The sequence below is a fragment of the Ylistrum balloti genome, unplaced genomic scaffold, assembly GCF_031769215.1.
Source record: "Ylistrum balloti isolate Yb309-2 unplaced genomic scaffold, AGI_CSIRO_Ybal_v1 Utg370294, whole genome shotgun sequence".
Classification (NCBI taxonomy): domain Eukaryota; kingdom Metazoa; phylum Mollusca; class Bivalvia; order Pectinida; family Pectinidae; genus Ylistrum; species Ylistrum balloti.
Genome location: NW_026782222.1, coordinates 184,938 through 196,931, shown reverse-complemented (window position 1 = coordinate 196,931; position 11,994 = coordinate 184,938). Strand labels below are relative to the sequence as shown.

The following is an 11,994-nucleotide window of genomic DNA, read 5'->3' as shown; positions in this document are numbered from 1 at the left end:
TCATCTAGGTATATTTACAGGAGAGGGACTCGAGTGTGTTTATTTAGGTATATTTACAGGAGAGTAACTCGAGTGTGTTCATTTAGGTATATTTACAGGAGAGATACTCGAGTGTGTTCATTTAGATATATTTACAGGAGAGGAACTCGGGTTTTACTTTTTTAATTTTTTTTTTTTTTTTTTTTTTTTTTTTTTTTTTTTTTTTTTTTTTTTTTTTTTTTTTTTTTTGTTTAGAAGGAATATATTGATGAACACATACAAGTATATAAAAATATACATTGTTTATACTACAGTATAATCTGGAGAAGAAGTTTTGTTTCACTTACACAGGAGCCGGATTACAGAGATGGAACTCTTCTTAACAGGAATTGCCAGTGCACTGGTACTCTTTCCCTTAATTAGCACAAAAGTACACACAAAGACATTTACACACATTATGAAAGACCCCTATTATAACCGTTTAACTCTTTACCTTTTGAAAGAACTGTAATAACAGTTCTGTACGAGACGAACTAGTCACGTGGTGAGTAATGATGACAGTTGAGAAATGTCAGAGCGTTTTAGAAGCTTGGGAAATTGTAGCAGCCGTGTCGTAGCGCAAATTGCCGTACTATATAAGGCTGAGCACTTCGCCAGTCTGAAACAGTTTTCTGATACCAATATGCACCCCACACTAACCTTCGGTCTGATGGCCGTCCTGGCTACGATAACCGGTAAGTGAAAAAAAATTGTTTACATTTTCGTCTTTTACATTTGCATGAAAATATTGCTTAATTTATGAATGTCTTTTAAACAATAATTTTCTACATATTACACTAGTAATGGGTTTGGATCGTTTTACAATGTTTTCATGTCACAATAATTGAAAAAGGTTATACATGTATTGATACATCAACTGCTCTACAGGTAGAGTGTAATAATTGTACCTGCTACTGCAACTGCATGATTGTAAGAGGCGGCTGATATTATCTTTATGTTAACATTTTTTCTGGAGATCTTACTTGCTAATGTCTCTTTGACACTTCTTCCCTTTAGGCCTTTTGTTGACCGTTCGCCCCTATGGGAAATGATTTGGGTTCCTTTCTTAAACTGTCAATTGCTGTTGAAAGAACGTTAAAATATGCATCAGCTTAAGCCTGTCTTCAAAACAGAGTAATCACGACTGAGAAAACATTGAATGCACTGATTTATGTGATGTTGAATGAACAAATCATGAGTTGCTTTTGACAGTTTACCGTATTAGACTACTCCAATAGTAAAATAAACATTGATTTCACGAACATAAAAAATCCATTTTTTTTTTTTTTTTTTTGTTATTAAACATTGACAATGCTGTACACTACATGAAATCTGCCCTTTTCGTATTCGTGCTAAGATAAATTATCAATCATCGGTATGCGATAGTCTGCCTACGTCATGGTGCTTTCACCTGTAGTACTCTCACAATTTCGTAAATCGTCTTGTTCTGATTGTTCTTCCTTTGTCCTCCCTTTTCCCCTAGTTTACTCTCAATTGTTCCTATTGTTATCCACCCTTTTGTTGCCTTTTTTGTTCCCTGTAGATTGTGATGGTTATTACATTAATTGAGAGTTGCTACTGCTAAGCTTATTGTCATTAACTTTTTATTACACTAAGTGATGCCGCATCTCTGTTTATATCCTATGGAATGAAGGTGTAAACAGCACTTCTCCGACTTCTAATATTGTCTATTATTTACAAATTTTGTGTCCGGGAATGCAAATTTTATTACTGTCGAAAAGATGTCTATCATGACTCTTGTTTCACATCCAAATGTTATGCTATAAGGCCTATATTTCAACGGTGATGTAATATGGTAACCGCTACTTGAGACAAAGACCATCTTAACTTCGTAATCTATGACAGCATTATGATGAAGGAATTTTCAAATTCGATTATGAAATATACCCATATCAAACTTTTCATTATCCATGTTTAGGTCTAGCGTTAGAGGCCATCTGACCAAAAATGTCATCCTTAATACCATTCTGTACTGATACTGTAGAATGATTTAAACAGTTCAAATATGAATCAGAATTTCATATACTGCAGAATGCGAAAAATTGGAACAACGCAATGTCACCTAGTTTCTTTAGAAAATTATTACCCTTGCACTGAGACAGATACAAGAAAGTGTCAGTTTACGGTCATTTGGACTCCGGCATTCGACAGCTAATATCTAACACAGTCTGAAAAGTCATGAGTTAACTTATTTGGTTAAGAACGCTGAACAGTTCCTTTTTATGTGTCGTCGACTTGGGAATTTTCAAGACATGCATTCTTTAAAGAGGTTTAACTTTGTCGGTGTTTGAATATGTTTGTCGTACCCTACATCTATGACAAGATTGTTATACTTTATACAGGCTGTCATTGCCTTTTGGAAAAGAAACTGGTGAAGGACTTGCTAAACGATTACGATACTAACGTCATACCAATTACTGCGGAGGAACCCTTAGTTACTGTAGACCATGGCTTGACAGTGATTTCAATCCGAAAATTTGTAAGTGTACATGACCACAGAGTCTATCCAAATAGGAGTCAACACATTGAGTGTGAAAGTCTCGTAGCACAATGCAATGTTTTATCAAATCACACTGTCAACCTAACGTCTTTGTACTAAAATGTATCGCATGTCACATCTCTATAGATAATGAATATAACGATATAGCATTTCACCGTTTTATTTCTTTTCCTTATTTTTCTATTGGTTATTTTGTTCTTTTTATTTCCCTTGTTATATTTTTAACGCATGAGTAAATTTTGGCGTCTAGTTACACATCAGACACAAACATTGTAATATTATGATCATCATGAAGTTTGCTTAAAAAGAGTTTGAAAAACGCAATCAAACAATTCCACAACACAACAAAATTGTCATGATACCCTCTTGATAAAGAAAGAAAAAACTTGACAAAGTGATATGTGTCATTAATAAGTCCTTTTATGCAGCAATTTATGTATGCACATTATTTTTTTAATCAATATACTTCTGGTGCCAATCTATTTTACATGACAGGATCGTCACCTGCTTGAGCTCAATACGTGGTCATCGATGATGTGGATTGATCCATCTTTGAAATGGGTCCCATCAAAGTATAACAACGTGAATATGGTCAGTGTTTTCCATGATCAAGTATGGATTCCGGATGTCACTACGTACAACACGTAATATGCATTTCTATATTTTGTCGCTTTAAATGACTACAACATGTATTGCAATGAAAGCATTGATTTATGTCATGTTGAAAAATATTATTAGATATGGCCTATCATTTTTTATTCTCTTGGTAGAAAACCAAAGAAGTCAATACTGTCATGTAATCTTTATCTAAAGTAAAAAATCGATCTTAGGTATTAGTTTCGGGCGAAATATGAAGAAATAAGAAATGTACCAGTAGAATAAGTCAAGTGTTTCTGAACGTAAAGCGTCTTCTGCTTCCTCGTCAACACCCGCCATGTGAATCTCAAATGACAGCATGGTAAGCAATAACGGAACCACCAAGCAAACTACTAAACATCAAACATATTCGTTTCCATACCGCACAAGGAAATCGAATTTTTTCGATCGAGGTCATTATGGCGACCTTACAATTTTTAGAATCTTCATCTCGCAAGCTTAAAAGATCTTCATCTAGAACCCAATGTTGTGAAAATGCCATTGACCACTTTCTCAAAGATCTATAATAACTAAGGGTCTCTAATGGGTTTACTGCCTAATTCGGTATCTTCAAATTGTTAAAGTTAATGCTTACCCAAGTAAACTGGTAACCTTTCGTTAATGTAACTCAACATTATAATGTGGTTGTGCTGCAAGAATATTTGATTCTGAGACTTCTTGAAAAGAATATTATTTTTAATTAATTTCTACCCATTCCCATTTTGTCAGTCTCTGTCATGGGCATGTGCTACTACCATGTGTTAGTTGCACAATTTGTAACCATATATGTATACATATTGCGATACAGGTGATCATTTCACGTAGACAAATTGCCAATATGATTATTTCGAGAATCTCCAGCTTCCTATCAGTACAACCTCCAAAACATACTTTTTAGGGGATGTAGTGGTGGTGTAATGGTGAAGCAGTTTTTCTTGGATAGACCATATGGAGTCGTAGATCGTGAGTTCAAGGCCCGTATAGGTTACGAGTCAAACCTTGTCTTCCTTCGGCAATTTTGTTACAGTGATGGAATATATGTTTATAACATTTTTGCTAGTGAAATAAAGCAATCTATTACTTTATTCATAAAAAACCCTGTATCATCACTAGGGATAGAACGTTACCGGTGATGATATCACCTTCGTTCTTTTGACTTAACAATCAATATTTAATTTTCCAGTCCGGACGTAGATAAAGCGTCGTATAAGTTGATTTTCATCAAATTACTTCCGTGTACATTTCTTGGGTCTTTTTTTCTAATTTGGTGAATAAAAACAGTCTTGTACGTGATTCTCACCAGATTACATAATGAATTGTTAGAATACATCGTAAAGTAGCCGATTAAAAATGGCTTCGTCTTGTAAATTGTATCGTTAATATTTGCGCGCTAATATTTAAGCTTTTTGAAAACTACATTATTTCATGTTTTGATAAGCGTTTCTGCATTTGTTTTTCCTTTTAAAATGTCAATAAAAAAAAACTCGTATGACAGAATATATTTATATTTTCCACGAGTGCGAAATATAGATATACTGTCATTCTCGTGAAATATATATATGTATATATGGTATTAAATTGGAAACTATTAAATAACCTCTATGAATGTCTTTATCTATGTCTTTGTCGGGAGAAGTGTAATTATTCTTACTGAAATTTCACTATTTTGCAATTAATACCCAAGCATCTTGTTAATGGTTTCAGTTACCATCCTGAACCAATTATGAAGGACATCCGTGTTGCTATTAAAGACAATGGTCTGGTAATTTTTGTACCACAAACTAAAACGGTGTTGACCTGCAAGGTTTCCACGGATGCTGAAGAGGTATACACGTGTCATGTCAAGCTGGGATCCTGGACATACTCTGGTAACAAGATGGACCTGGTCAATAGCGGCGGTATTGTTGACATGTCCGAGTACTCCGTTGATGATGACTGGGTTATAACCAACACAACTGTCGTTCGCAATGTAGATACCTATAGCTGCTGTACTGAGTCTTACATTTCTCTTCTCTACACTATAGAGTTGAAACCGAGACACCATCGCCATTGTTGATTCTTAAAGACACCGACCCAACAGACGAAGAGACAGTTTTTTATCATTGCAACAAGTGCTATGATTCATAACTTACGTATCAATGAATTGGCCATATTGTCCTGCTAACTGAAATAAACATGATACATAAATTATTCTGACGACAAAAACAGAAATAAAACAAGTATTAACACCATCGCTTAAGAACGACCGAGATGTACAAGGGGATATTGCCATTTTCAGTAATGAAAAATTATGAACAAATTGTAATTTTTAAACAAAAGAACTGGAATCAAAGTTGTTAGGAACGAACAATTATATGGTGAGGCGGTGTCAGCGTCTAATCATGGTGTGAGTTAGTGATATGCACTTGATTTAAACATTCAGAAATCAGAACTGTCAGTGACAAGTCGGTATGCTGTGGCCTTTCAACGATCATATTGTCATTTTTCATAGTTTCATTCTATTTCCATTGTAATCAGTATCCCGTCACTATAATAAAACTGCATTTTTTTCTTATTGAATAAATATTCCTTTTGCACGCATTTTTGATGTTTTTGTTTTACTTTACTCACATTGATTAATGAAACTGTAAAATCAAAACCTCCATGGCTTTTCATATTAGAGATTGTAGAGACAAAAATAAATTTTGTCTTCTTTGAATATCATAACCTATTTTAATTCTAATTTAACTACAATGATATGTTGGTTGATAGTCATATGATAATAATATGGTATCAAACATATCCTTCTACATGTAGCAGTTTTCTCGGTGTGGCCATAAGTGATATTTTTAAACAGAATGTTTATTTTTTCTCATCATTTAAATAACACCACTAATTTTAGATCTTCTCTTACTAATAATATCAACCATAGCCATCTTAAATAATATTCGACGTCTTGATCATTCATCTCTCGAATACGCAACACATTACCATTGGGTTAAGTTCTGGAGAAGCCATAGATATTTTCTTGTCACCTACTGTCAGGCCAGTAGGACGTTTCCCGTGAAACTGGTGATTTCCGTACACACCTCCAATTTCTTGGTCTTTATCGTCTGTAGATAAATGTAAGACAGCTGCCGTTTTAATGCTGTCATTAAAAAAAAGAAACATTATTTCAATTTTGATACATGTGATGATGAAACTCTTTCACATTGTTTGATAAACTAATCATGTAGAAGGCAAATGACCTTCCGCGAGAAATGTATAGACTAGCAATGTTCAAAAGGCATAAAAACGTGAGAAGTTCAAGTTTAGTGCAATATTTCTTGTCTTTAAACACCAACAGAAATTCACATATCCATTCAACTTTTCCTTTAGCATCCACAGCTTCATATTAACCGAATCCATTATAATACCCTAGTACTCTAAACATATTGTTGGTCCAAGGTTTTAATTTAGGAATGTTGTAAAAATGAAACATATCCATGAGGTTATACAGTGTCGTTTCCAGGATAATTTGGAGGGTCAATGGTAAAAAGATCGTCTAAATAGGTGCTACACGTGTCTGACACTGAATCGGTTTCCGCTATCCAGCAAATCACTGTGGATAGTAAGTCAAATATCTTAAGATTTAACTTACTGCCAAACACTAGTCAGGTGTAAAAATAGAACTTTCTGTCTCACTTGATACCTTGATACGGTCAGAGTGATGAGTGATCCAATTGATCTTAACGTTTGGTAATCTACAGTGCATCCTCTATTGTAAAATAATGTAAAGAATACTCTAGCTAATTAAAGCCCTGGTTTGCATCATCATTTTAGAGTATTTTCCCTAAGCTATTTCAATGGGATTTATCTTATACACCTGGAAGGGCATTGGTGTTTATTCATCTGCATCTCTTAAAGTATTAAATATGACAGTGTCTATCTGTGACCTAGCTGACTGTAGGTTTTTACTTACATTCAAATGTAGACAGGGAAACATTTTGAAAACCGGGTGGAAACCCTGTCTCAATCCACCAATGAGTTACTCTACAAAATGTCTATAAGGGTGGTGAGCAAGTAACTTCTCTAGTACCTCAATGTTGACACTTTTGTACTTTGAAGCCTCAAATGACTCTCTCATTAATTGTTGGACTAAGAGGCATTGCCGTTTTATTTTGTCTCCTGATTACCTTTTTTAATTTTTAAATGTTCTTGTTTACAGATAAAGTGATTACACCGATAAAGATTATATCATTTGTAGTTATTACTGATTTCTTTGTTGAAAAAGTACTTTGTGATTTTCATAGAACCCATCCTTCCCTACTTGGTTTCCGTATCTACAATGTCTCTTTCATACCTGTTCATCTCAGTTTGCAGGTGTGGGTAGGCTTCACATACTGTTTTCTGTACACTTGAATGAGTTCCCCAATGGTTAGTTTTCTTTGTAGACTTGGGTTAGTTTTTTCTCTACCGCCGTTAACGTTGGGACCATGAAAGTATGATATAAGTAATGTTATGAGGTGTCCTTACATTCTAAGATGTTCCTACTTATAACAAGTGGTACGATTTGAATATATGGCGGCTAGTAGAAATTAATACCCTGAGTATAACCGAATTCATTTAATGTGTGACAGGTGATTCGTTGACATGCTCGGTGACATGTTCCCTGTGTATCGGCCGATTCACTAGCAGTCTGTCGATGCTGCGGGGACCCAGCAGTTTCAATTTGAAATTTTCAATTTGATGCAGTCGCTCCTGAATAGACCTCGTTTGCTCACTCATGGCGAAAATCATACTTGTTAGTTGTGTCATGAAATGACTGCTGGTTCGCCATCTGCGTTGTCAGAAACGGTGGCATTCTGGTAAATTTCTCACACCACACCACTTACTGTCTGTCCGCTAAAACATGTTTTTCTACTCTGCAATTTGGCGTCCCAATTCTCGCTGATCATTGATCAATTAATCACGTGATGTCTTTATAACTTACAAACATCCTGACCTCATCATACATCACTTTATGCCCAAGTCGGACCCACGGAGCTTATCTGAGGCCAAATCATGCGTGTTACAGAACAAATTCTACATTCCAGACGTTATTTCTAGATATTCCTTTTGTATCAAGAATCCTTCAAAACGAGTTTAAAAAAACAATTGGAAATATGAACAGAAAGTTTATAGTTTCCTATGTTTTGTATAAACTAAAATTTGAAATTTAAATCCATATTATAATAAATAATTAAAAAAGGAATTTCAAATAGTCTGGCTATAATTTATCTATTGAATTTACCATAAACCTTAGCCTTACCGCTTTTACTATTTATATGTTTTAAATGCAGCGTTGGCCTTACCTATCATCTTGATGTGCAGTAATGAAGAAAATTAAAATATAGCAAAAGATTTCAAAGCTGTTAATATGGCAAATTACCTTGTCATCATTCACTTTTAACATTTAAACAGCCTACAATCTAGACAAAAGTGTACCAACTTATACTCATCTTATTAAGTTAAGATGCAGCAGAGCCTAATTATGAATTAAATTTCACCGTACACGTATTTCGTCCTAGGGCTCATCAAGGATGTTAGTATTAATTGTGAAGTATACATCTCGATTGTTTGGTCAATAAATATGTTCCTAATGTTTGCTCAATGAATATGGCTTTATGGTTTTCTCAAAAAATATGCCTCTGCGAGAAGGTTGACATCGATAATTTTCTTCTTGGTCGAAGTTTTGAAACAGTCGTATCGACGCCTTTTTCATTAACAATAGTTCTTATTTGTTTTATATCTCACAGTTTGGTAGTAAGTTTTCTTTTAATCTGTCAGAATTGAATCGTCTGTAAGGTCTACTGTTTATTTTACTTAAACATTTACAGTTATAAAGCTGTTACGATATGACCGTTTTCTCATACGTTGTCCACACCCAGTTGTGTTCAGAAATTTATTAAAACATAGATTCTTGGCCAAAAAAACATTCGTTACCAGCCATCAGGATGAGACATAAAAAACGAGAATCTTTGCAAAATCTCGCGGTTGACTTCAATTATCATACTCTGACCCATTGCGTTATTGTTTCTGTATCAATTGCATGATTGGCGTGATTCTAATAATCGTTATCTGTCTTTGACATAATAATTCCTTGTAATAATCAGATAAACACTTACATATAACATTAATCTACACTATTGCACGCGACTTGTAATCTATTCTAGTTTTTTGTCCATTGTAAAAATACGTATGATTCATTCTAGTCACCATTTACCTCTCTAGCAATTATTGTCGAGAGATCTGAAATTCCAGATAGATTTCTTGTACATTGTGGATAAACATATAAACAGTCAACAAAAATCTATCGACCAGGAAAATTTATAATTTTGCTGTAATAAAAGTTGAAATGCCAATCAATTTGTCGTTTTTCCATTCGACCTCCTCTTCTCCTCACAGTTAGTCTCAGTATCTGTTGGTATCTTAAAATATCGGTTTGACTTAAGATTCGTACACAAATGATTGTTCGATGTTCGTACGCTGAATAACTGTTTTCTTATTCATGTTTTTGTCACTTCTGGTTTAAAGATATTTAGCTCTGCCCTCTTGGTACGCCTAGTGTCTGAAGAATGCTGTCAATCCATTATGTAAAACAAAACAGACAACAACATACTTTATTTAAATATCTCATAATGTACACAAAAATGAATATATCATTCAGGAAAATTAAACTTAACTGTTTATATTTTCACACATATGATAAAGGTATGAATTTAAATCTTGGTTAAGTATTTGGTTATAATGCCTAAATGATTTTCTGAATGACCAATCAGATCAACATGATACAAACTTCAGCGATACCTTATCTGTTGTGTCAGTATCAGCCAAGAGTGTTTCACTAGTTCCTCTTTCCCCAAGCCCCTCATTCCACTGTATGACACTATAAATTTCTGTGCCAACTCATAAGAATTTTGAATTACTGAAAATGGCGCGAATTAGCCGTCAATGACGTCAAATGGCGTTACGCAAGCTCTTTTGCGTAGTGATTTGTCCTGTGAATAGTCCTTCAGTTAATATATGTACGTTGCTTTTGGTTTTAAGACGTATCTAAGAATTTACTTCTACACGCATTTATTCAGTTTGCAAATCAAATTTTCTTTAGTACAAGCAGGAGACTAAAACATATTTCTATCAAAGCTTAAATAAAATAATTCACTGACATTTGTATCTGGAGGTGATTAGTATGGTATTCTTGTGATAAGTAAATGGACACTTCATTCAGTTTCCTCGGGAATCTTTGATCTTCAATGACAAAATGAAGGGACGGATTTCAGTGCCGTACTATCTGATATAAGTTTACAGAAAATACCTTGGTTATTTTTTATGATTTAACTGAAAAAATGAGCAATGAAAAACAAAAATGTTCTTCGAAGAAAAGCCATCTTAGCAACACAGTGTAATAACTTCAACACTTTGTCAAATCAGGTTTGTTTTGCATCCTTGAATGAGTTAGGGATGATTTTCTTCAGAAAAACGTAAGAAATAGAATCAAGCAACAAAAGAATCGAGAATGCCGCCATGATGATCAGTATATCGGGATCTGTGTGATCCGAAGCTCCAGTCGAAAAGTCGATTCGCATGGATTGCAACTGCCACATTTGATTGACGACACTGATCACGTGGAAAATCTGGTGGCCTTGACCTATCACGTCACACTTACCAGGGAAAATTTTTTCAGGTAAATGACTTCCAAAGAAAAATGCGCTCACTATAAGTAAAATATAACTTAATGATAAATGGTTTAGAGAAGAAAGATGGCATTCTACGTCGTAGTAGCATCGCACGTAACGAGGTCCTATCGGAAGAGAACAGACAGCGGTCTGAACTGTCATCATTGCAATCATCATAAGCTTTCTTCTGACGTCATTTGGGTTGTGACCAAACATAATTTTCGAAAGTGCAAGCACCAAAAAGTTTATCCATGTCACAAGCGTCAATATCGGAAGATACATTGACCCTATATATTCGTACGAGCTTTTATCCGAACATGCATAAAATGTTTGCATCCCAGTGCCAAATCCATATATAGTCGCCCCGATATAGTCAATCAAGAAGAGACTGTAGTGGTGATGCACGGATCGAGAGTGGAGCAGATGTACACATGCACTTAACATGGAAGACACAACACAGCACAATAGGAATACCAACATTGGCCACGAGTGACGTTCTGTCCATATATTGTACTCCATGAACAGGTTACCCAGAATCACTCACATGATAAGGAAGCCAATCAGGTGCGTCCACACATTGAGAGTTTCGTTGTGAATCTGGAAGAGGCTGATCAGGTAGTATCGCCATGGCTGATTGGTCGGTCTATAGTACTTGATGATGGCGGGTTCGTGAAGTATATAATTGACGTTGTCTCTATGGAGAGTTGGCTGGAGCCTTAAAAACTTGGAAAATGTTGTCCGTATGTAATCTGATAGGTCATTTACCAGGTCGTTGGCTCTCTTGAAGGTTGCCATTGTACATCTGTACCTGACGACATAATATTTTATAAAATCTGATTGTGCAATAAAAGTAATCTAATTTACGGAATATTTTACATCATTCACTTCATTGTCTTCAAGTATTTTGAGCATGCTGAATTGAAGTACTCTTAAGGATGTTCTCCCCTGATGTTTGACCGGAAATACGACACAATTCAATATCTTGAACTCTTCGGTTATTTCATACTTTGTTATCAATAGTTGTATTAGTAAGCTGAATGGCGCTATTTGTATGATATTTTGGATAGATTATGCTTGTAGACTACATATTTAATGGCGCAGTTGAGGGCGTGATTCGGTTAATAAGGTCAACAATTTCAAGGA

The 11,994-nt window shown here is 34.9% G+C and overlaps 2 protein-coding genes across 2 annotated transcripts; one reads left to right on the top strand and one right to left on the bottom strand.

The window, feature by feature from the left end:
- The first annotated feature begins 618 nt into the window (after nucleotides 1-618).
- On the top strand, nucleotides 619-5,755 carry LOC132553056 (neuronal acetylcholine receptor subunit alpha-5-like). Its single transcript, XM_060217262.1, has 4 exons — nucleotides 619-713; nucleotides 2,382-2,518; nucleotides 3,035-3,183; nucleotides 4,880-5,755. Exons 1-4 carry the CDS (start codon nucleotides 662-664, stop codon nucleotides 5,229-5,231), a joined length of 690 nt encoding a protein of 229 aa, XP_060073245.1. The 5' UTR covers nucleotides 619-661; the 3' UTR covers nucleotides 5,232-5,755.
- Nucleotides 5,756-10,602: 4,847 nt separating this feature from the next.
- Nucleotides 10,603-11,646, bottom strand: LOC132553082 (membrane progestin receptor beta-like). The gene is given in 1 exon segment (XM_060217292.1): nucleotides 10,603-11,646. A coding segment is annotated over 1 exon segment (1,044 nt).
- Between the last annotated feature and the right edge of the window lie 348 nt (nucleotides 11,647-11,994).

Bases quoted from the DNA above. Each gene is read 5' to 3' on its own strand.
- LOC132553056 (XM_060217262.1), top strand. From the start codon at position 662: ATGCACCCCACACTAACCTTCGGTCTGATGGCCGTCCTGGCTACGATA. The intron at 714-2,381 runs GTAAGTGAAAAA...TACTTTATACAG, and splicing joins CGTCCTGGCTACGATAACCG to GCTGTCATTGCCTTTTGGAA. The intron at 2,519-3,034 runs GTAAGTGTACAT...TTTACATGACAG, and splicing joins TGATTTCAATCCGAAAATTT to GATCGTCACCTGCTTGAGCT.